The sequence below is a fragment of the Blennius ocellaris genome (assembly GCF_963422515.1).
Source record: "Blennius ocellaris genome assembly, chromosome: 3".
Classification (NCBI taxonomy): domain Eukaryota; kingdom Metazoa; phylum Chordata; class Actinopteri; order Blenniiformes; family Blenniidae; genus Blennius; species Blennius ocellaris.
The window spans coordinates 18394866-18418197 of record NC_137652.1 but is presented as its reverse complement, the minus strand read 5'-3'; the positions used below and the strand labels follow the sequence as shown (position 1 = coordinate 18418197).

Below are 23332 nucleotides of genomic sequence, written 5' to 3'. Positions count from 1 at the left end.
TATTCAGATTAACAAAAATTGAATCTTGTTCAGAGTAATGCAAATTTATAATATCTCCTAAAAAAAGCAAATGGACCCAATAATTAAAAGATTGTAATGCATTGATCAATCAAAATAAAAAAGATAAATGTAAAGGCACTCTTCTTAATGTCCTTTTGATATATTTATAGGTATTTTCAATAAAATGTCACCAGACACAAGGTATGTATGTGTCACTATCAGTGGTTTAAGTGGGTTGCTTTGTCATTTACATTCCTAAACAGACACATTTGATTTCCGAGTTTAATATTCTGCTTAGAAACATTTCTGACATTGTCTCAGTGAAACGTCTCAAATTTGGCATAAAAGTGTGAATTTATTGTTTAGAATTCGTGAAATATTCCTAGAATATGAGCGGCGGTGGAGTGAACGTGTGAAACATTTACCTGGAGGTTCATTGCCGGAGACACTTTGAGTTTCTCTCTGGTCAGTCCTCAGTGTGTGAGCTGAGCTGCTGCGATTGAGGAAACTCAAAAAGAAACAATGTGTCGCGTTTCAAGATGCGTTTTAAATTAAGATTTCCTAAGGATTCCTGTTAATATGAAGCATAAAACCTAAAAATGTCAAATGAGGTATATCACTGTCTTCCCTTCATTTAACCTTTTGATCTGATACAACACTGAATAATTATATAAACCTGACTACTAGTTTAAGTTAAATTAATTGATGTTACAGTTGACCAGCAACAATCTGGATAATAATTTAATGGTGGACAATATGACAGATTGACGGTTTGTTTACTCTGTGTCTAATATTTCTCTTCAGTTTCCATCACATCTGATATGACACACAAAGCAACACACTATATAAACATGACTGCAGGATAAAGTGAACGTAAACAAATACAGGCTTTGATGAAGTTGCTTTCTTGAGTAATAAAAGCCACAGAATACTTTTTTAATGGTTGGAAACAATGTGCTTTATTTACGTGTGATCAACTAGACATATACTTTAATGCATGTATGAAGACTTTAAAGATTACTTACAACAATCTGATCAATATTTCATATTTCCTTAACCTACAGAGGGGACTACTGCATTCCTTACACAATAACTATGACTGATGCAGTAATTACTTTATAATACAGCCAATTTTGCACTATCCTGTAAATAAGAGGAAGTGTCATTGCACATAACGATCCAACGGTTATATCTCATTCCGTTCATAATAGTTGTGCTTACATTTCTTTTAACAGCAGAGGGGGTGCACCATTCCTGGAGGTACTGCAATACCAGGTCGATGCGTGGAGTGGACGGAGCAAGCCCCTATTCCATCTCCCTGTTCCAAAAATCAATTTAATATATGGTCCCCGGGTAGGGGACGTATCAGATATTAAACTGATAAGAACAGATACTACACTTGATCTTAGCCAAAAGGCCGAGAAGCGATACCGAGAATGGGTCCGAGCGGAGGGACTGATCCCCCGTACCGTCAACAAGAGTCCCGGTCAAACATCGACACGCCACGCCATTCTTTAGGGATTCAAAGAAAACAGAAAGAACAAACTAAAAAGTCCGAGCTGCAGTTGATCTGGTGAGTTTGAAGACTTTAACGAGGGTTTATGTTTACAATAAAGTCTGCCACCGTGAACACGTGACCGTTCTGCACCAATAGAAACACACAGCCGAATAAACGCGTATATCTTCATCTAACACGGAACAATGTGGATTAAAGTCCAGCAGAGGAGCTCGGAGAGTGTTTGGATTCGATCCCACATCCTGGAAGAAACATGTAGGAAAGAAAAAAGACTTGATTCAAGATATGACGTCCAGGAAGCCATGGCAGGAAGAGCACAGATGAAGACGCGCCTGCATTGCCTCTCGTGTGGAGGAGCGATACTGCAGGTATCAGACTCGAACTGCACTTTGTAATGTTGCCGAGCAAAGTTTACGTCTCCTACTGCAAATATATCACCTCGAAAACCTCCAGGAGTGGAAACATGGAGATATTTTAACAGAGCAGCAACAGAATCCATATTATTAGAAGAAGTACGGTTAATTTTGTCGAGCGCCACTACAGCGAAAGCATACAACATAATTAACAAGCCACTAATTAACGTTGTACAACCTGCTCACCGCAAATAATACAACAATATCACCTTTTAGTGGGAAAGTACGAAAACCTTTATCTAAAGATGAAGTTTAAAGCGAAATAAAACAAAGTTCGACCATTAAGCGACGAGTCAACTCGTTAATTACAAATGAAATACTGCGAGATTTGGCTTCTCACGAATAGTCAACAGTAAAAAATAACTAGTTAATTTAAAGTTAGACATACAGTTTTGAACAGTCGACAGAAAAATACGGTCATTGAGTAACTATGAACTTACAAAAAGTTTTTTTTTACCCATTTCGTGAAGCTTCCCTGCGGCCAGAGCCCGAAGCTCCGATAGGTGCAGATTGAAGATCTGCACACGTTGTTCAGTCTTACAGGCAGCCACTCTGCGCGTGCACTCGCGACGCGTAACGTCAATGCCTCCGCCATATTGGACCGGGCAACTCTCAGTGCTGGACAGAGCCCTTGCAAAGCATTTTGTTGAGTTTTAAAACTTTTGTTTTGCAGTTACACTGTATAATATACTCGAGCGATTCTTATACGATTTATTACGAGAGTTCGGGCTGCAGCGAGTTATAATCAATTTAGATAACTTGTGAAGGTATTATTGTTGGTCTCATAAGGAATATACATTTTACAAAGTGATTTATCTTTGTTTAAATTGTAGTAATTTAGTTTGTCTCATGTTTCATTGTATAACATCCACAGTTCATTGTCGAGTTGTCCATTCACCCAAATGTTACTATAGCAGTTCCTTGTAGTTGGTGACCATATAACTCATCCACAAAACAACAAACCCGGAAAATCTTTGTAGTTTAGGTGACTGCAGAGTTGCAATTTTGTTGATGAGTTAAAATGTTTTTGCTCAATTAATGTGTATATTTTCAAAGTATGTCTGCAATAAATAAAGCAGTTTTATATTGCAGAGGCCTAAAACATATATACTAACATTGTGCATTCCACATTCATAGACATGTCCCATCAAATAAACATTTGTCAGTTATTTTTTCAGCAGTTTATTTGAATTTCATTGAATCAGTCATTTAAAAAAAAAAAAACTTCAGCAATGATCTGCTCACAGAAGAAATACAAATGTTGACACGAAAACTTCCTGATCCTGAGTCGTAATCAAATCTGAACTCCTCAAAAACAATAAAATATTGAAGATTTATTTTTGGACTTTGAATATTTGCTTGTTGATCTTTGCTCTTCACACAATGAAGCAGTTTTGTTCTTGTATTGAACAGAATCCATTTTGGAAATGATTATCTTCAAAGTTTTTTCACTTGTGCAGCATGTGATGATTGAAATCACCTTCAAGCCCATTTGAGAAAAACACAACATGAAGTCTGAAAAGGCATCTGTTTAAAAATAAATATCAACATTATTTTTCCTGGTTGAAGAGTTCTATACAAGGAAGTAGAAACAAAGACATCATTGGTTTGTCATGCTGTTTGTTTTTTAACAGCTTGGAGAAACACGATTTTCAAGTATTCAAGTAGCAGGAATATAATGAACTTAAATGCAGGGGTGTCAAACTCATTTAATTTCATATACAGTGCATGTAGTCTGCCAAACTGGTGAATGATATCATTATAATATATAAATAAATAACAAGAACTCTTAATCTGTGTTTGCTTTAATGCAGCATCGTATTAATATATTTACCAAGTTCATAATTATCGAACTGTCCTTTTAACAACACATGAAAATGTAAATAAAGAACTGGAATTTCAACAATATTCTGCCTCAGTTTACGATGCGCTTTACAATTTACAGGTCACAGGGGATTATTATTAAATTTACATTTTCAAAGGCATAAAGCATTTGGCCACATGTAGCTGGAACTTTAAAATAGAGCTGGCTACTTCATATTATCACCAGAATAACTAGAAATAATCTTTAATGCCAACACATTTCTTCATCTGTGAAGGGAAACCTGATCCTGATCACCTGAACTGATTCACCACATACAGACTAAAATGCGCTCCTGGTGGTCAAATAAATATGGCAGCCAATGTTAGAATTTCTCGGAGATGGAAGATTTCATCGTGAGGGCAGATTGGACACTCTGGCGGGCATGTTCTGGCTCGCAGGCCGTACATTTGACACCCCTGCTTTGATGCATCCAGACTTGTTACAGCAAGAAACTGAATAATTGTTACAAAGCTGCATCTTAAAACAATACTGCATTAAAACATTTATAGTACCTTCTGCTCACAGGGTGGTATGTCGCGTCAATACAACATAAATAAATAACCCCTGGAAGAGACACTGTGACAGAAGAATTTAATATTCCACTTTTAAGGATGACTTCAATCTGCATCCAAAAAAGGATTTGTGATAAGAATTCATTGAGTGTCCAAAACCGGACAGAGTGTTGGAGATTCTTTATGTGAAGTGATCGTAATGTTCTGTTCATAAATCACTGTGAAATGAGATAAATCCACCCGACTGGTGTCAAACCTGGAGGTTCCATGGTGACATTTTGGCAATTAGAATTAGAATGAATTAAAAGTATTACATTTAAAATGAAAGCCATTAAGTTTTTATGACCTAAGAATCCAAGAGCTTTCCACAAAGTCCTTTATCTTTGCTCCTTTAATGTGTCTTTGTTATTGTAGCACAAGCATTTAAAAAAAACAACAACAAAACAATGCAAAAATATGATTAAAAGCATAAAGTTTCCAGAACTCTACACTCCCAAATAAGTAAATTTTTGGTTTTTAGAAAACAATACTTTACATCTTTCACTGCAATTAATCAAAGCTTGTGCACTGCACAAAAAAAGCTTCTATAATGCTTGTCAATTTAATATGAAGCGTCGCAAAAAAAAAACCCGCACGCCCAAACACGGGAGTGACATGCGTCCACATTTCAGTAGCGTTTGGCCCTGAACCCACTGCAGACTTATCAGGTCGTCGTTGACTTTCTGAACAACTTTGCTAATGTCCATCCTGATATGTGGAAGGAGTCACGGTGCCGCCCTCATGATGTGGCGGCCATCTTTCCGTGGACACGGAAGCGGTAGAGACACGTGTATTCCACGTGACCCCAGTTGGTGAGGACTCGCAGCTCCACGAACCGATAGAGGACGTCACTCGGGTCCTGTTAGGAAATAGGAGAGAACATGATCACGGTCAAATTCAGTGTGTGTGTGTGTGTGTATGTGTGTGTGTGTGTGTGAGATCCGTCAGTCAGTTTAAACTCACCGGCAGCTTAAAGGTCTGCGTCGACTCCCCATACTCATCATAAGTGAAGCCCCCCAGCAGCGTTCCCTCCTCCGTGTCATTTTTCATCCCCTGGAAATGACCAAGAACGTCTCATGTCAAGCCTCGTTCACACAGCGTTTCCAAAGAAAATGCATCGTTTTTTTTAAATTTCAGAAACATTCCATGTTTGCATGGCAGATTTGACAGGGATGTCCGTTTACACGAAAACGGCAGATACACTGAAAACGACGTAGTTTTAATTTTGGTCCACGAGCTGGTGCTGTGGTCCTGTCAATGGAGAAATCCAAAACACAATGAAAGTTTTCCGTTTTCACTTAACAAAAAATGTTGTTGGGTAAATTGGGCCTCAGTGTTATAAACATTCACAATGAGGAACACATCGTCGAACGTCGTCGTTGCATTACTTCAGCGAAGTGATCGAGCGCCAGTTTTCTTTTACAAAACAGCCAACATGCTGCCTTCATTTTCATTTTACAGGTCAAATTACTGATGAACTACATTCTCTCTGCTCGTTAGTTAGTTTCGCGAGATGGAGTTTCTGGTCCTGACTAACAACAGGTAAGATGATTTAGCCGACTTATCATGGGCCTCCTCACATTCTTTTATAAAACAACGTCAGGAAACAAACTTCGGATAAACTTCAGGCTTGTATTTAATCACTTTAACACAGCTGGGTTATTAAATGCATGGTAATGTATAGTATTGGTAAATTTGCAGATCTTTTCCAAAAGATTTAACTCATTTCCATGACGTCTGAATGGGCCGCTATTGTAATTCATTGGAATTTTAAAATATATATATGTTTGATTCCCCATGAAAGAAAGTTTTTGAGATAAATAAATGCTTTTGGGATGGCACGTCTGTGCTTATGTTTTGTGAACCGAGTCGACTTTATTCAAGAGCAACTGCGAGAACGTGATACTTTCGCTCAATTGCGTCCACAAATATCTGTGTGTGGTGTATCCGTATTAATGATGCTCGCTTTTAAATTATGAATTAATATGAGGCGACTATTTTACATAATTTCCGAAATGCCGTGGATTTTTATAAATGTACTTGATCCAAAAATTTATATTTATATGACACCACAGGTCAAAGCATAAAAACCTTGAATGATTTCATGGCTCTTTCATAAATGTCCTGGCGCTGTGTCGAGCAGGACTCACGTAGACTTCAAAGTCTTTGGGTGCCGAGTCGATACGGCCCGTGGGGGAGTTGTAGCGCGGCAGGTGGTCCAGCGTCACATGAGTGATCATCACGGGGTGAGACAGCGAGATGACCAGGGTGCCCTGCACGCCGTGGAACGCCCAACACTTCCCAGGAAGCAGCACCGGGTAACCCTGGACAGAGAGAGAGAGAGAGAGAGAGAGAGAGAGAGAGAGAGAGAGAGAGAGAGAGAGAGAGAGAGAGAGAGAGAGAGAGAGAGAGAGAGAGAGAGAGAGAGATACTGTGAGGAAACACCAATCAATAAGTACAGCACAGAAAGGACAAAATGAGAAAGAAAAGCGTAAAAAGAGAAAGAGAGAATATAGTTAGGTTCGTACCTGAATGACAGTCCGCGGGCTTTCAGACGGATACCAGAGAGGGAAGCCAAACAGGGTCACACACGCTGAACGGATCCGGTACGTCTCCGAACACCGAGTGCTGACCACACTGGCACCTGCACACACACACACACACACACACACACACACACACACACACACACACACACACACACACACACACACACACACACACACACACACACACACACACACACACACACACACACACACACACACGCACACACACACACACACAAGCAAAGTCTGAAACTGTTTATATTACTACAATTCTCATCTGTGACTGCACGCCTTCACCAATCATCTGTGTCACTTTGAGCTGTGGCTGCCAGAATCCAGTCATTCCCCAAAAGAGGCTCTGGATTCTCATGATCAACAGGAAACATGAGCTCTCAGTGGCTTTGACCTTTGGCTGCTAAATTTACTGTGTAGTCCTTGAATCACTTGATTACTGTCAAACCAAAATGGATGAGATGATAACGTGGTCCGTAAGAAAAAGCTGTGTTAAAATGCACTGTAATGTACAAATAGTAGAAAGACAAATGCACATCTAACATGCAAATGTTTCTCATTAACGTGACTTTAAAAAAAACAGTTTTTGGCCAACATTACCAACCTTGAGTCTCCAGAGCAAAATCTGGCATCTTGTCAGCCATAGGTCGCCCACAGTCTGTGCAGCTTCCTTTGTCAGCGATCCTGATGGCGTCTTGCTCCTGATTCACGTTCAGAAAAATATAGCAAACTGTCAATATTCCACACAGACTCACACGCGGATGTGACATGATATGAGGAACGATCGTGTTCAGCTAGAATGTGTTATATCTGCGGTTACCTTGACGCGGTCAGTGAACCACTTCTCCATGGCCTGCTGGAGCTCCGGGGTGAGATGATCGAGGACGGGGGCAGCAGCGCTGGGCTCAGGACAGGGGGCGGGAGGGGGCATCAGCTGGATGGACGACAAGTCCTGAGAAAGCTGATTCAGAAAGGAAGTTGAGGATCAAAAGTGAGTCAACATGTTGAGTGTGTCACTCGGTAAATCTCCATCAACTCTGTCACCTGAGCGTTCTGGACCTCCAGCGTCTGGATCCTGAGGTTGAGGCTTGCAGCGGCCGATTGGCTGTCTGTCTGGTAGCCTGCGATCTGCCGGCCCAGCACTGCCACCTCCTGCTCCAGCTGCACCCAGCTGCCCGAATTTTCTGCATCCAGCTTGGCTTTCATGTCCTGCAGGTCCAGCTGCAGCGTCTTTTTAATCTGGGAGACAAAAGCATATCGTGAGCTAAGGAGCCGAATGAAGGAGAAAGTACAGGAAAGCATTTAGGCTTCATTATGTGAAAGGTGTTTCTTAAAAAACAAACAAACATCGTCTTACCAAAGTTCATAAATAAAGAGCAGATTTCTGCAGTTACTCATCATCACCACCAGATGTCACTACAGCAGAGCCAAGTTTAAACCAAGCTACTCTTACTACAAATGTTCCTGTCCTTCCAAACCACATCAACACTTTTGATCACTTGAGGAGCGACACAGAGGGAATGCAATATATGTTTGAAACGCCTGATTTACAGCAAGTGAAAATGGGCTGTATATATTTTTGGTGGTTGAGGTTTCATAGTTGTATCTCAAGGTTACCATCAAAATTGACGGTCCGAGTATTTTATGAGGTAAAGGCACAAACAGTGTGCACTGAGATCCTCTCACCTGAGAGAGGAGACGCTCCTGCTTCAGCTGCAGCTCCACCTGAAAGAAACGCACATCTACATCACACTCATTCGTCATCTTTAGTCCACGCACGAGAACATTGAACCCAGTCTTAATGGTACACGTTATGGTACAGAATATTCCCAGCTTGTCTTAGAGGAAACTAGCGTTGCTCGACGGTTTTAGGAAGGCTTTCATGATTATTGGTCCTGTTGTTATTCCGGGATGCACAGTAGATCATAAAGTTTGTATTTTTAAAGATTTTTACTTGACAAACTTGTTCTTACCAGCAGACGTTCCATCTTCGCTTCGACGGCAGCAGATACCATGGCTGGATCCTGGATTGAAAATATAACATTAAAAGACAAATAAAACAAAAAGAACAAAACACATTTTCAAGGGATATTTGTTGTAAAAAAAGTAAAAAAAAAAAAAAAAAGAACAATCTGATGCATAATGAATCATGTCCCTCTGGAGTAAGAGTTAAAATAGTATTTGCGTATCACTGAATAGTATAAAGTGAAAATCAAACACAGTGAAACCCAGAGGCCGTAGTCTATCGCCTCCACCTCAATTCAAACAGTGAGATGCAGATGATCTGACGTGTGTCCGTACCACCACAGGTGAGGAATACACGATGTTGGGTTGAGGAGGAGGAGGAAGGCGAGGAGTGGCGGGGATGACGGGCTGGCTCGGAGATTTTGTCTGTGACACAGTCTTTGTGGAAGTCAAGCGGGAGAAGACAGAGGTGGAGAATGGAAGGAGCAACCACACACCTGATGGAAACAAACCCATGGGGTCAGGGATCATTTCAAAATACACTCAAATGTGGATTACGTGACTCAAAGACATGTACAAATTGTAATGACTGATGTTGAGAATAATGCTCTATAAAGCAATGTGCTGCTGCACTGCCACCACATTAGGAAGTCACTGATTATTATGATGACATTACTATCATGGTCACAGTTACAGAAGTTGCACAAGGAGTAATGTTTGCTTGACAGAGACTTTTTAGTTTGACGTGAACTCTCAACCTCTTCTTCTGTCGCACAGCTTTTACACTACAGTTCATCTCTAAAAGTTTATATTTCAATTCTCATTGCATTCTCTCCAGAAAATGCACTTTTCCCTAAAAGAAAAATCATTTACCCTCTTTATGTTCTTCAATACAAAACACAGCCGCTCCCTCTAGTTTCTTAATAGATATACACATCACTTAGACATCCTAACTGAAGAAACACAAGAGTTAAATTACATTTTATTTTTCATTTAAACTCCTCTTAAAGCAGTACGGGGTGAGAGCATTCAGGCGGTAATTAACAGTAACACGCAGATGCGTGCCAGTGCGAGCTAACCACACAAGCAGAGACAGCCGAGGTCGGCCTGCTTTGCAAATCAAACGCCATCTGTGGCACGCGACCATCTCTTCACTTCCTGGAGGGGGAAACCCAGAGTACCTTAGTCTGCGATGTCTTCAGGAAAGTAGCTGTCTACTTAACGCTTTCAGAAAGCAAGTGGAAACACACCGAGGTGACTCAGACCCATTAGGTTGAACCATGGCATGGAGTCTGGATGTGCAAAGTGTCGCTAAATGTTCATACTCACATAGAAGTGAGATGAGGAGGAGCAGAACCAGGACACCAGCCGTCTTCATGTGCTTTCTGAAGGAAGGGGCTCCCGCTGGGAGGAAGAGAGAAGTTGACTTGTTAAGATTTTGGACCAACCAGAACCGAGTGTTTATCGATTGTGAAAGCATAAACCTTTAAATAATGTACAGGCACATGTTGAAGAATAAAACGCTGGACGATCGCTTGGGAGAAGTGTTTGAAATGTACGAATTACCTAATGCTGTCAGATGAAGTATTTTTGAATGTGCTGCAGCGGCTGTCCATGAGGCCGTCGAAGAGGCCGACTCTGAACAAAACGCAGGAAAACAGATTTATCGAGTTGTGTAAATACACGACTGAACACCCAAACACCAGTCGCCTCCTCACCAATCCAACTGTCTAAGGCACTGCTGATTCTCCTCCTGTATCCGTCACAGGCGCCCTCGCTGGTGGAGTTGAGCTTGTCGGTCGCGGCTGACGGCTTCCGGCTTCCCTCGGAGGAGGAGTACCCCGAGCTGTCCACGCCGCTCTGACCCAGCTCCTTGTGGTTCGGCCTGAAGTGCAGCGCTGACCTGCTGGAGCTGCAGTGACCGGTGTAGGAGCTCCTCTCTGGAGCGGTGGAGGGGCAGCGGGTGGGCGTCAGGGCCGGCCGAGGGGTGGGCGTGGAGGCCGCGAACGCCACCGTCCTCATTGTGACCTGCGTCTGACTGCTCGATGGGGACGGAGTCAACGCTGAGCAGCAGAGAGGAGATGAGCATGAGGTTGGTTCTCAGCAATGTTCACAATAGGTGGCCATGCGTCTTTATACTCTTACTAAGTCGGGGTGCAGAGATGTACAAGTATCGTTACCAGTATCGGGTGCACTACTGTGTACTGGTACTCGTAAAAGATCCCCGATACTGCCAGCGAATACTACATGATATCATCAGTGAGGAGGTGGTTTACCGTGAAGCATAGCCTTTGGGTATCGTTTGCGTACGGAGTATAAATGAGGCAAGTAGCTAATCCTTTGCACTCATCCCTTGGAAACTTGGCATCGGTGCATCACTACTACAAAGTCCTGCAGTCAATGGTTTGTTACCTTCATACTGGTCCGTGGTGACCGACAACTCTGGGCTGCCTGAACTAGCGTTGCTATTTGCTCTGCTGGACGTACGGGAGCTGGCCTTGCGAGGCCCTGCCTTCTTTTTAAAAACCCTGAAGAGAAAAAAGAATTAGTGATTGTTAATAATACAGGATTGCAATCACAATCCCTTAGATTAGTGCTGGTTGACTTACTTCACCGGGATTTCACGGTAGGAAATGTTTGTCACAGTGCTGGAGTCAGACTCCTCATCTGAATTGTAGTAGCCACCGGACACGAGGCGAGAGCTCCTCCGAGACATGACTGAGGGGAGGAGAAGAAAAACACAGACTGAGACCTGATAACCAAGAGCAGAAGGCAATAATATGTATTCTCCCCTCTAATTCTCCACCCTTTTGTTCTCTTCATGGTGAGAATGCAACAAAAAATGCTATCAGATCATCATACTTCTTTTTTGTCAGCTTTTTTTTTCAAATTTTTTTCTCAAAATTGTGAAAACTAATATTTTTTGCATTTTCGTGTTAGAAAGGTTTTGTGTCAACGCTTTGAAAACAATGTCCGTTTCCATGGCAGAGAAGCTAAAAAGACATGTCTTCATGGTGGACCACTAGCAGTTGCTGTTGTTTTTATAATGAAACCACACACGCACTTTAAACATTGACAATGACGGGTACAAGGACATTCATATGGACAGACGATGAAGTTGGATCGTCATGATGAGTGACTCTCAACTCTAAAACTTCCAAGTCCCAGGAGAATATAGGCTGGGAGTCAAAACACTGTGGGAGCCGCCATTGTTGTTGTCCAGCTGCTATTTACTACGGTTGTGGTACGCATACGAGTAAGAGTTTTTGAAAAGGTCCACATGGGAGTGTTTTCCAAAAGTAAATTTTTCAGTGGCTCTGAGTAACGCTGATTAAATGGACATCCAAAACACAACAAACGTTTTCTGTTTTCAAATAACGTCATGCAAACAGAGTTTAAATGTTATGCAACTGTTTTTCTTTTTTTGGGGGGGGGGGGGGGGGGATTTTCAACATAACTCCATCACACTTCCAATAAATTCCGTTTTAAAGTATGCGTTCATTTTGTCAACATTTCTCATTTTCACCAAAAGTAAATTCAATACATTCACAAACCACCGCAAATGTTTGCACTGGTAGGATTGTTACAAAAACAACACAACAAGCTACAACAAACATTTACAACGGTAACAAGCACTAGCTGCCGTGTAATAGCTTCAACATTAGCAGATCAGCTGTAAACAAAGCAGTAATGTGCAGTGCATGATAGTAATAACTAGAAAGGCTTACCAGTACAGTGAAATACAGAGCAGCAGTGTCACTGAGCCTGTTACACTTGATGCAGGAGCAGCACTAACGAATAAGAGCCTGACAGCTGCTGTTAAGAGTTAATCGTGGTGGCCAGTAATCCAGCTAATCTGTCTTGCAAACTCAAAATGCTCGCTGAGATTAACAAGCATACATGAAAAAAACAAAACAAAACACAGCATCCAAACACGCTGACAGGAATGCTACAATGCACTGACACTTGGAGTACACAGTATGAAACAATGTTGAAATATTGAAAACAAAAGTCTTTCAAACTATTCACAAGGTGAGCTTTCCGGCACCATCACAAAGATTATGTACCGGTAACAAGGAATCTAAAGCCGAGTCGATGTGTTCTCTCAGTACACTTGGTTAGCATAAACCCTGGCTCAGAAGCTCCACTACAAGTTCAAAGTCTAAACTCAGACTCATTTGCACACAATTCATGCTTCTCTTTTTCACTTTGCTGCACTTGAAAAAGGAGAAGGATGAGATCAGGGGCCACATTAAGCCCAATTTCATCTTGAGTGGGCTCGACCGGTTAAATAGCAGAACAATAAACTTTAAATGTAAACTTGAAAGTCACGTATGAAGAGGATATGTGACGAAAACGTTGATAGTTTTGTATTAGAGAGCTACAATCAGAACATGAAGCCATTTTTATATTTTCAGAGTTTCAGTGTTGTGTTGTGTCCACTACTCTTATGAAAGTTGCCTGGTGGCTTGGCGGACAGGCTTTAAGTTTGCTACCAGTGTATTAGAGAAAAATGTCCAGATTGTGGCCTAATCTGAGCAGGTAAAAAGATTTTCCACCGGATTTTGTTAATCAGAAGCTTGGTGGAGACATAGATGGTGAAAACATGTTCAGGAATTGTGCATTGAGGAGAATTTTCTTTTCTCGCACAGAAAACAAACGGGTTGTATTATAGGTGATTTATGTCGGATCTTTTACCATCAGTCACATCAACTTGCTCTATCCAGCTCATCTGAGCTGACAATGAGTAGACTAGCACATCCTGGACAAGTGAACACTCCTTCACACGACACACACTTTCACAACCGGACAGAACTCACAAGAACCTCAGAAAATGTAGTCACAGTCAAAACAGAGCCACCAGTAGTGCAACGACACTCCCGTACCCGTCACGTCCAGTGTAGGATCCGTTCGGACTTCATTTCTCCGCTCAGATAACAATCCTCAGAGCTCACCTGTCAGGAGCCGAGCGGCCGTGGTCACACTGTACTCAAACTGAACTGGCCAAGCTTGAACACAGCCTGAAGGCTTCTCTTTGCACCGCACCCTGACATATCTATGTCATTACACTGTGTTACACTGTGGCATCAGTGAACACGCACACGCACACGCATTTCTGACTCACCTCTGCATACCTAGAGTAGACAGTCTGGCAATTCAAGCTCCATGTAACATACAGTAACCTAAGAGTTAGAAATGGCTTTCAACCTCGTCCACTTCAGCTTTGTGTCAGACACTTGACTCTGACTTTGCCTCCTCCAGTCAGAAAAATCCAGCCACCTCTCTGTGGTCCCGTATTTAAACCTCCCTCATGTGAAGAGTCTTCTTATCTTACAGGCAAATCCTGATATTCTTAGCTAGGGACGTGACAAGAGCCCAGCGTTACTTACTTGTGCTGCTGCTGAAAGACGAGGCAGAAGATGACAGAAAAGGAAGCTGTGGCTTTTCGTACCAACTTGGCAGGAAGTCAGAGAGAGCGAGCACACACACACTGAGAAACCTTCACTTCTACAGCATACCATCTAATATAGCTGAAGCTGCTCTGAAGTGATGCCTCAGTGACGTTTACCTCCTTTTTTAGCAGTCAACAAGTTTTTGTTGTAGTTATTCTCTTCTTGTGAAGAGCCCACGCATTTTCCAGCAGCCTTCTACACTCCTCTTTGATAACCAGTGCTGCCAATACTGTTGCATATGGCGACCAAACTGCAAAGAAGGATGTACATTTATATTTCCTGTATGCTCTGAGGCAGCAGATCCGGTAAAGGAAACTAACGACTCCCTGTCACACGTTCACCTGTTCTTTTCCTCCCGGTATGTCAAGAGGCTTTAGCTAAGAGCTCGGAGAAGGGAGCAGTTTGTACTTTAATTCCCTCAAATCCTCCGTTCTATTGTAAATGGCATCTCCATGCAGCCGAGCTCAGCACTTTTCCTCTTCTGATCGAGAGACCCCCCCCCTTCCTCCTCCTCAGACAGAGGACATCACTGCAGAGAGACATTGCTGAAGGGCTGCTCTTCATGCATTCACCATGAAGAGCAGCAGTAGAGAAGTGCAGCTGATTGACCAACAGGCAGCATGGCTGTAAACTAATCTCCCAAATATACAAGGTGTTTCCGGATAAAACATGTCACGACAATTGGATTTTACAGAAAAGGGGTGATTTTATGCCCTATTTGCATGGAATTAGTATTACCAAGGGACCAATGGTTAATTGTGAATTACCCCTCCACGTCTGTGTTTCTTGCAGTGCATTCACACGGGATAAGCAAACTCTGTGTTTTAGTCAAATTTACTGGCATAAGAGCCTGGATATGATGGCACGTTAGTGCACGTTGCAACATCCACTGTGGTCACGTGGTATGTAGTCATCATGGCAACAGTAAACATGTCCAAGCAGCAATGCAAGTTCAAAACAGTGAGCAGAAAAAAAATTGATGCAAATCTATATTCATGATTCAGCAACTGTCTACAAATGTACAACATGGAAGATAAACATACTGGAGAGGATTCTGTAGTAGGTTGAAATCCTTTTTAAACTAGAGGAGTAGTATTTGATGAGGGCTGCGCCGGGCTGGGTGGAGCACGGTTACTTTTCCACTATCCCAACCACTGAGGCTGGCAGAGCTCGGACAAAAGAGGGGAAAGGCATGCGAGACAGTCGGGAGGTCGCGTGTGAAAGCGAGATCAGATAGGGGCAGAGGTAGAGAATGGTAGCCGGCAGCACAAAAAAGGATGAAACAGACAAGCAAGCAAAGGGGACAAAGGGATACAATGTCAAAAAAGGGAAAAGAAAGAGAAACGTGAGTGCAAACGGGAGAGAATCGGGGCCCAGAAATGAGAAGGGGGGGGGGGGGGGTAAGTGTGACTGTGCGAGTGGAAAGCAGTGGGTAAAGAATGCAGAAAATTACTCCACATAAACCAAACCGTGGCTGGCAACGGGTTCAGGAGCTGTGGCTAACGTCAGGACAGGGCCAGTGAAATATGACTCAGACATACAGAACGGGTGAGTCACTCGCACGCTCCGGCTTCAGACAAATCACCTCAAACTCTCGGTACAGAAGGAACAGTTATTTATCTGAGCAGCTCCCTAATAAGGTCTGTTTATAGAGATGGGAACCACATGCTTGTTTGGCCGCTCTGGATTTTCAACAGTTTGCTGGAGGCGAGTTTACAGGGGAGGAGAAGGAGGAGGCTTTGTTGTGTTGTTATGTTGGATTCCGCCTCGACTTAAGTTTCAAACTTCATCTATGGACAAAGCCAGATTGTAAATCTGCTCAAATAACTTAAATGGCCTATAATTTGGTTCAGATCTCTCTTGAAGACCGGACATAATAGCTGTATTATATTAATATGCATTTACAATGGACTGGTGTCATGGTGTAAGCATGTGGATACAAAAACAATACACAATGCTACCACATTTAAACAAAGAACTGCTGAGAGACTCGAGTTCAGACCTGCAGACACTAGTTTAAGAATGGTAATTACATCTGTATAAATAAATGAGAGAATTAAATTGCCAGCTTGCAACCAAAGCCAGATTATGTTTATAGACTGTAGTTCTGTGGAGAGTACTGAACATTTCTACTCAAGTACAACTACTACTCTTATAGTGCCTGAATGGTATTTGATTACAAGTACAGATACTTTTCTCAAGAAATACTCAGTACAATTCTATTCAATTCGCCCAAAATGGCATGATGGCAATTTGTTATGGAGGCATTTTAAAGTTAGTAAATCAGATTACTACTTAACAGGTGTTAAAATTAGCTTCTGTATGAGCAAAAGTGCACAGTTGAACAAAAGTACAAGTATTTGTGGATACTACTTAAATACAGTGATGTCAAAAAATGGAATATATGACTTGCTTTAGTGATTTCTTACCTAATACAACAACAACATAATATTATACCTACGTACACATTTAAAACATGATGCATAGCCCAGAATCTTAATCTGTAATGGAAGATTAAATGTTGTACCACAGAAAAATATGGTTTAATTAACTACATTAAAAAAGAACACACTAAAATATGAGGCTAATATCTTACATCTAAACCCAGGGTACTGGAAACTCCTAATTCAATGCCTGAACTGTACTGAATTACAGGTAAAAGTAAAAAGAAGTAAGTAAATAAGTAAGTAAATAAATAAAGTAACAGCAAATAATACTTCAAATGTGACATAATATATGAAATTCGATATACAAAATTAAGTTGCAGTTAAAATGTTAGTAAAATTACATATATATGCACATATATGTAATATTATACTAACTGGGTTTAATATAACTGAATATGAATTGTGGAAAAACACATGTTTAGTATAATATAAAAGGTGAGTCTGCAAAGTGTTGTTTACATGTTTAGCCAAAACTTTCCGTTATTTTGTAACTGTTGTTTTTATGTTTTACCAAATCGTCCCGGTTCCGCCCACAGACCAAACTGAACGCCTGCGAGACACACCGGGTTTATTTGTAGCAGCAAAACAACACTGCGTGTTCCGAGTAGCGTCAGTTTTATTACAGAACCACGAACTGGAGACGCGTTAACTGCAGTGTCAACAACGGGCATCCTGGAACCGAGCGCACACACCGGGGGAGAGGAGGGGCAGACCCCGGGAGACAGAGGGACACCGCTGGGGGAGAAGGGGGGACACTGACAGGCACCCGTTTACCAGCAACACGTAAAGCAGAAGTTTGGTAGCTATAATTGAGAGTGTCCCGAACTTACCCCGTCAATTCAGTTGAAGTCAGCGGCGGATGATATGTCAACAAAGTCGCGTGCGACAAACGATAATCCTCCGTTCAGCTACGAAGCCACGACTCCATTGTCACTCAACAACCCCCCTGGTTTCAAGTTAAAAACTGAGAAAGAAATGGAGTTGCAAAGGGAGGATGTGGATAGGACGGAGCGGAGGAACACACTGACAGCTCGGAGGTATGACTCCGCAACAGACGCTCCGACTGATACTGCGACTGACGGCTGAAGGAGAGTCAAGCTGCCGGAAGTGGAGACGGACAGACAACGGCGCGGCTGCACACCGGAAGACACGTTTATTCTTTTTGGTTTTATTTTCATTGTTTTCATTTCTATTTTAAGTTTCATTCTTATTTTTATTCTCATGTTATTGTTCATTGTAATTTTTATTCTTATTCTTTATTTTTTATATAGTTCTATTAATTCTCGTTGTTATCCACAATATAATTATTCTTATACTTATTCTTATTCTTACAAACAATAAACTTGGATTATGTTTTTGATTGTAATGGTATATAAAAGGTAACAGTGAAAATGAACTAAATTGGATATTTCTATTATGAAATACCAAAAAATCCACCTCATTTGTTAAGTTTGGTGGATTATGTATGTATGTATGTATGTATGTATGTATTTACTTATTTATTATTGTTAGAAATGCTGAGATCTGTTTTTCCCTTCTTATTATTACCCCAATTTCTTTCTCTACATATTCATTAGAATGACTATTCTTTTATATTCTTATTTTCATATGTTTTTATTTCTTTGCTGAAATTGAAATAGAATATACCTTAAAAATAGTAGTAAATGACCGGAAATGCATCTGCTTCATGCGACTATACATTTATTTTACTTTGTACACGTCCTGAGTGTGATGTTGTCCCCTTTGAAACTGTTTCCGGTATCCCTCTGGCAGAGACTATAACAAATGCGCCCCCTGATGGTCAGACATGCACAGTGCATGAAGCTTTTCACCCACTGGCTGCTGTTCAGGCCTGCTGACACACAGTGGAGCCATCAGGCCGTGGATGACTGGGAAGATCTGTTAACCAGCAGCCTCTGAGGCAACGCTGAGGACGACATGAACACACACACACACACACACACACACACACACACACACACACACACACACACACACACACACACACACACACACACACACACACACACACACACACACACACACACACACACACACACACACACACACACACACACAAACGTCAATTTCTTTTGTTCTGCTTTAATTTAACCCTTTTTAAAATATAGAAACAGGTGAAACAGAAGACCATAATAGTTTATTTATGGAATTTTTATAAACATACAAACAAACAAGAACATCTATCTATCTATCTATCTATCTATCTATCTATCTATCTATCTATCTATCTATCTATCTATCTATCTATCTATCTATCTATCTATCTATCTATCTATCTATCTATCTATCTATCTATCTATCTATCTATCTGTCTATCTATCTATCTATCACACAAAAACCTCTTGGTACTTTAACCAGTGAAGGTGAAACCTCTCAGAAAGAGGGCAGTTTTTTTTTTTTTTCTTTTACAGTAAATGTTTACCAATCTTGAGGGACCAAACATCCCAAAATGCCACAAATGCTTTTAAGGGAAACCCTGAGGGTTTGGTAGTCTTTGCAGCTCCGCAAGCAGCCCAAAATAAACCCGATGTGACCTTATCACTGGGCAGACGAGGTCCAGGCAGGGGAGGGTAAGGTGAGAGAGGGATCATTCTTTATTCCAACTGGTCAAAAAAGGGAAAAGGGAAAAGAGAGAGAGAGAAAGAGAGAGAAGAAATGCTGCTGGTATGTCTGGATTGTTCCATGTTTGATAAATAATTTCAGAAAGTCTGCAGACTATCAGCAGCTCATGCAGGACCCCTGACCCTCACCAGTGTGTGTGTGTGTGTGTGTGTGTGTGTGTGTGTGTGTGTGTGTGTGTGTGTGTGTGTGTGTGTGTGTGTGCGTGCGTGCGCCCGCGTGCACGCTTATGTATTTACGCCTGTTGAACCCATTGTCTCAGAGTCTGTTATCATTATGCAGCAGTTTCCTCTGGCTGGGGGTGAGAGAGCGGGAGAGACAGAGAAATAGAACGGCACTCAATCATCAGTCGCCCAACAATGAGGAGTCTATAAAGTTGACAAACTCATCACTCCCTAGGCCCGTTCCTACGACTATCAAACATGTCTCATGCACTCTTTCATGTCTGGCATTTCCCCAAACAAACACCCACGACACACAACCACACAGACGACTCCCACCCGGCCTTATCTACCAAGCCGCTGCCCCAGACACAACCACAAACAAACAGCTGACGTCACGGGTACAAATGCACGCTCACTCCAGTCTGAAGTCACGCGGTTGGAATGCCGTCAAAAATAGAGCGAGCCAAATCGACGTACTGTATGTTGTTTTTTTTTTTCTGGAAGGCCTGACACAGTGACAGAGGGGAGGGTGAGAAAAATGAGGCAAGGCGGGAAGGAACAGGAGGCAGAGATGAGGAGAAAGTGGTCTTTGAGGGAGAGTTGGCCCACGCCCTGTAGACATGACACACGCTGGCCCACTCTCACAGACAAAAACACCGTAAAGCCCGTGAGTCATCACCAGCAATCCCTTATTAAGGTCTAACAGGAGCCATGAAGTAATACCTTTACTGCTGTGTACGTGAACTTCACATCGTGTACTCCAGATTATTATCACCCATGTTTTATGTGCATGAGTGAATGGGGAATGTAATCAAATTAGGATCTTCAATTAGCTCAATTAGATCCAAACAAATTTCAACTTTTCACTTCATGACTTGCCTCTGTCCGTCAGACCGGCAACAGTTTGTAAAACGCTTCTTAAAACCCACCTTTTCTCTTTGACTTTTAACACCATATGACCTGTGGACTCTTTTTTTACTCTGCACAGTGTTACTCATTTTTGAATGTCTTTTATACTACCCACATCTTTTCCTTTCTTTGAACCATTTTATGTATGTGTATTATCTGTATCTTTAAAGTGCTATATGAAACGTTGTTTGCTCGCTTAACATCAGTCTGGATGTGCAGAGGAGTATTCGGGCTCGTCATGAAAATAAAAACGACAGGAGTTAGATTTTTTTTTTTAATCATGCAATTTGAGAAAAAAAGTCGAAATACAAACTTGAGTGTAGAGAGGAAACGTCTCCTTTGGTCCATCTCTAACACTACATACACCTCTTCCAAGCTCGTGTGGCTTGATTGTGTTGCTTGTTTGTAAGGTGTTAGCTGGGTTGGCTGTGGCATCTTCTTATTTTTTGTGCTTTCACATGTTCATACTCCAGTTATAATCGCTGAGGTCGGCTAATCAGATGGTCTGTAAAGTTCCCACATCCAGACTCAGAAATAGAGGTGGCCGAGCTTTTTTTGTGACTGCACCCCGTCTGTGGAATGGCTTATCTGTTCAAATTAGAGCCGCTCGCGCTCTTGACACCTTCAACTGGCTTCTGAAGACACATATGTACTCTCTGGCTGTAAAGCATCTGTAAATGAAGGCGTCTTGACTTACCTTTCCGACATTCTGTTTGTGATAGGCACTGATCTGGGTGCAGCTCTGGTGCTCGAATACCGAGTGAGACGGATCCGTGGAAAAAAGAATAAACAAAACTTTAAAATGAACTAAACATAATTTGAAAAGTCAGAAATTAAACTCGAGTGACAGGCGAGACTTCTACCATTGAACCATAGGCAATGTATAAAGGATTTTTAGAAAACAAAGAAAACTTGAAAACAAAGAGTAACACTTTTGGAATTTTTATATGATGGTCGACTATTCATATAATTTTGGCAAAAATGAAAACCGGTGCCTATATTGTTTTGAACAGTTGCTGTTTTTGGCGCAGCCTCTTCATAGTCCCATATACTGACAACGCCACTGTGTTTGTGAGCTAAAAGAGAAAGAATTTCTTTATCACTAAAGCTGATAATGCAGTATAGTTTCACCAGTTCATTAAACTGCTTACAAGGCAATTTGTAGAAGCAGCCACGTGCGGTGGCCAAAGAAATCTCAAAAGATCGGCTTCATTCGCAACATTGTTTTTCCAGTTTTTCTCGAAGTGCATGATGAAAAAAGAAAAATCGACCTCCCATCATTTCTTTTCTCATATTTGGCCTGAATTCTCTTCCGTATAAAAAAGACACTCTCAAACACTTTAAAGCGCTTAAAAAAAGGTTAAATATTCTATCATGTTGTTCATTTCTTACATAACAGTGATTCCCTGAAGTGTGAGCATCCTTGGTTATTGAAGGGAATAAGTGACGACAATGTGAATATTTAATGAGCCAATGAAGGGAGACTCATTTCTACATTATGTGCTTTGTGTTTACATTATCATAGACGTGTACTTACTCACACCCAAATATCTGTCTTTGAAAGGGAGTTGAAGATTTTTCCATTAAATCCCTAGAATTTGCAGCTTATTTCTTACATATGTGTGGTGAAGTTTGGAGAAATAATGTGTGAGAATAAAAAAAAATCTGACACTGGAAATGTGCCTACAGGGGACTAAGATGTATTTAAATGAACTCCTACAGGTGGAATATCGACAGGAGGTGAGCCACAAATACTTCCCCCTCAGGGTTCCAGTACAAAAGAGCAGAAAACTCATTGACACAATAAATAGGCACACCCTGATAGCAAACAGTGCTTCAGATGGAGTCGTGTAAATGTCGCACTCGGGCTCACTGTCTGCCTGAACTCGCTCGCAGGCTTCGCTCCATTTATTCTGGGTCACATTCACTGAATATTTTATGGCACAAGTCTGGTGAGAAGCTTAAATTTAGACGGTTAAATGTGGGACTCGGTCCACATGTCTCTGACTTGCCACCTGACTGACTTTTTACACTTCCTGAGGTGTCCGGTAAATAATGTAACAAAATTACGTCAGTTGTGTACGATTTATCTGATAAATCAAATTTACATTTGTAAATAAGTGTAAAACTTCATAAAAAGGAGAATAGACTGGCCATTATTTTCGTGTTTAAAGTTACATTTATGGGATTAAAGCCTTTAAGGCCCTTTTGAGTGTACATTTACACACTCAGAGCCACTGAAAACTCAACTTTGGGAAAACGCTCGGACTCCGTCTCTGCAGACTACGAAAATACAGCTACTGCACATGCGCACCACAGCCGTAATGAATACCGGTAGTTCTTTTGCAAATGTGCAAGTAAGATGAGCAATAACAAAAATGGCGGCTTCCAGAATGTCTGTGTACTTGCTATTGTTAAAGTTTATAGTGTATTGTATTCTGCATGCATGTGCCATGACTGAAACAAACAGCATCCACTCATGGCCTGGCATGCTCACTACATCCTCTCAGCATTTCTGTAAATGCTAAACTTTTCTGAAACCAAAAACGCGAAAAGAATGCATTTTCACTTGAAATGTGTCGTGTAAATGGGGCTTCAAACAAAATATGAGATAATAAATAGGTTGAAGAACAATATTATTTCTGTCTAGTCTAATATTTTGGACAAACTCACATAATATCTCTCACCATGTTCAGCCATGATGATGTTTATGGAGTATCTGTGGAGTTTCCCTCGTTGGACAAATTCAGACTTAATGAAATCATTCAATGTCGATAACATCATCTGATTGTATGTGTGATGTTTTCCCCTCAAAACAATACAGAAAGTACAGTCTGTCATGAGAAAGC

The 23332-nt window shown here is 41.3% G+C and overlaps 1 protein-coding gene across 2 annotated transcripts; it reads right to left on the bottom strand.

Annotated features, from left to right (window-relative positions):
* Positions 1 to 3104: 3104 nt before the first annotated feature.
* Positions 3105 to 17815, bottom strand: LOC308149069 (uncharacterized protein). 2 transcript variants are annotated; one of them, XM_080520713.1, is made up of 16 exons: positions 17601 to 17815; positions 11480 to 11588; positions 11283 to 11398; positions 10589 to 10933; positions 10437 to 10508; positions 10200 to 10274; positions 9207 to 9367; positions 8879 to 8929; positions 8592 to 8630; positions 7950 to 8144; positions 7726 to 7866; positions 7510 to 7606; positions 6873 to 6988; positions 6495 to 6668; positions 5308 to 5397; positions 3105 to 5203 (listed from the first exon to the last, which is right to left on the bottom strand). In XM_080520713.1, the coding sequence occupies exons 2-16, from the start codon at positions 11584 to 11586 to the stop codon at positions 5084 to 5086; spliced, it is 1899 nt and encodes a 632-aa protein (XP_080376839.1). In that variant the 5' UTR covers positions 11587 to 11588; positions 17601 to 17815; the 3' UTR covers positions 3105 to 5083. The 2 variants fall into 2 exon arrangements, with proteins under 2 accessions (XP_080376839.1, XP_080376840.1); XM_080520714.1 differs by lacking the exon at positions 17601 to 17815 and adding an exon at positions 13757 to 13840.
* Positions 17816 to 23332: the final 5517 nt, after the last annotated feature.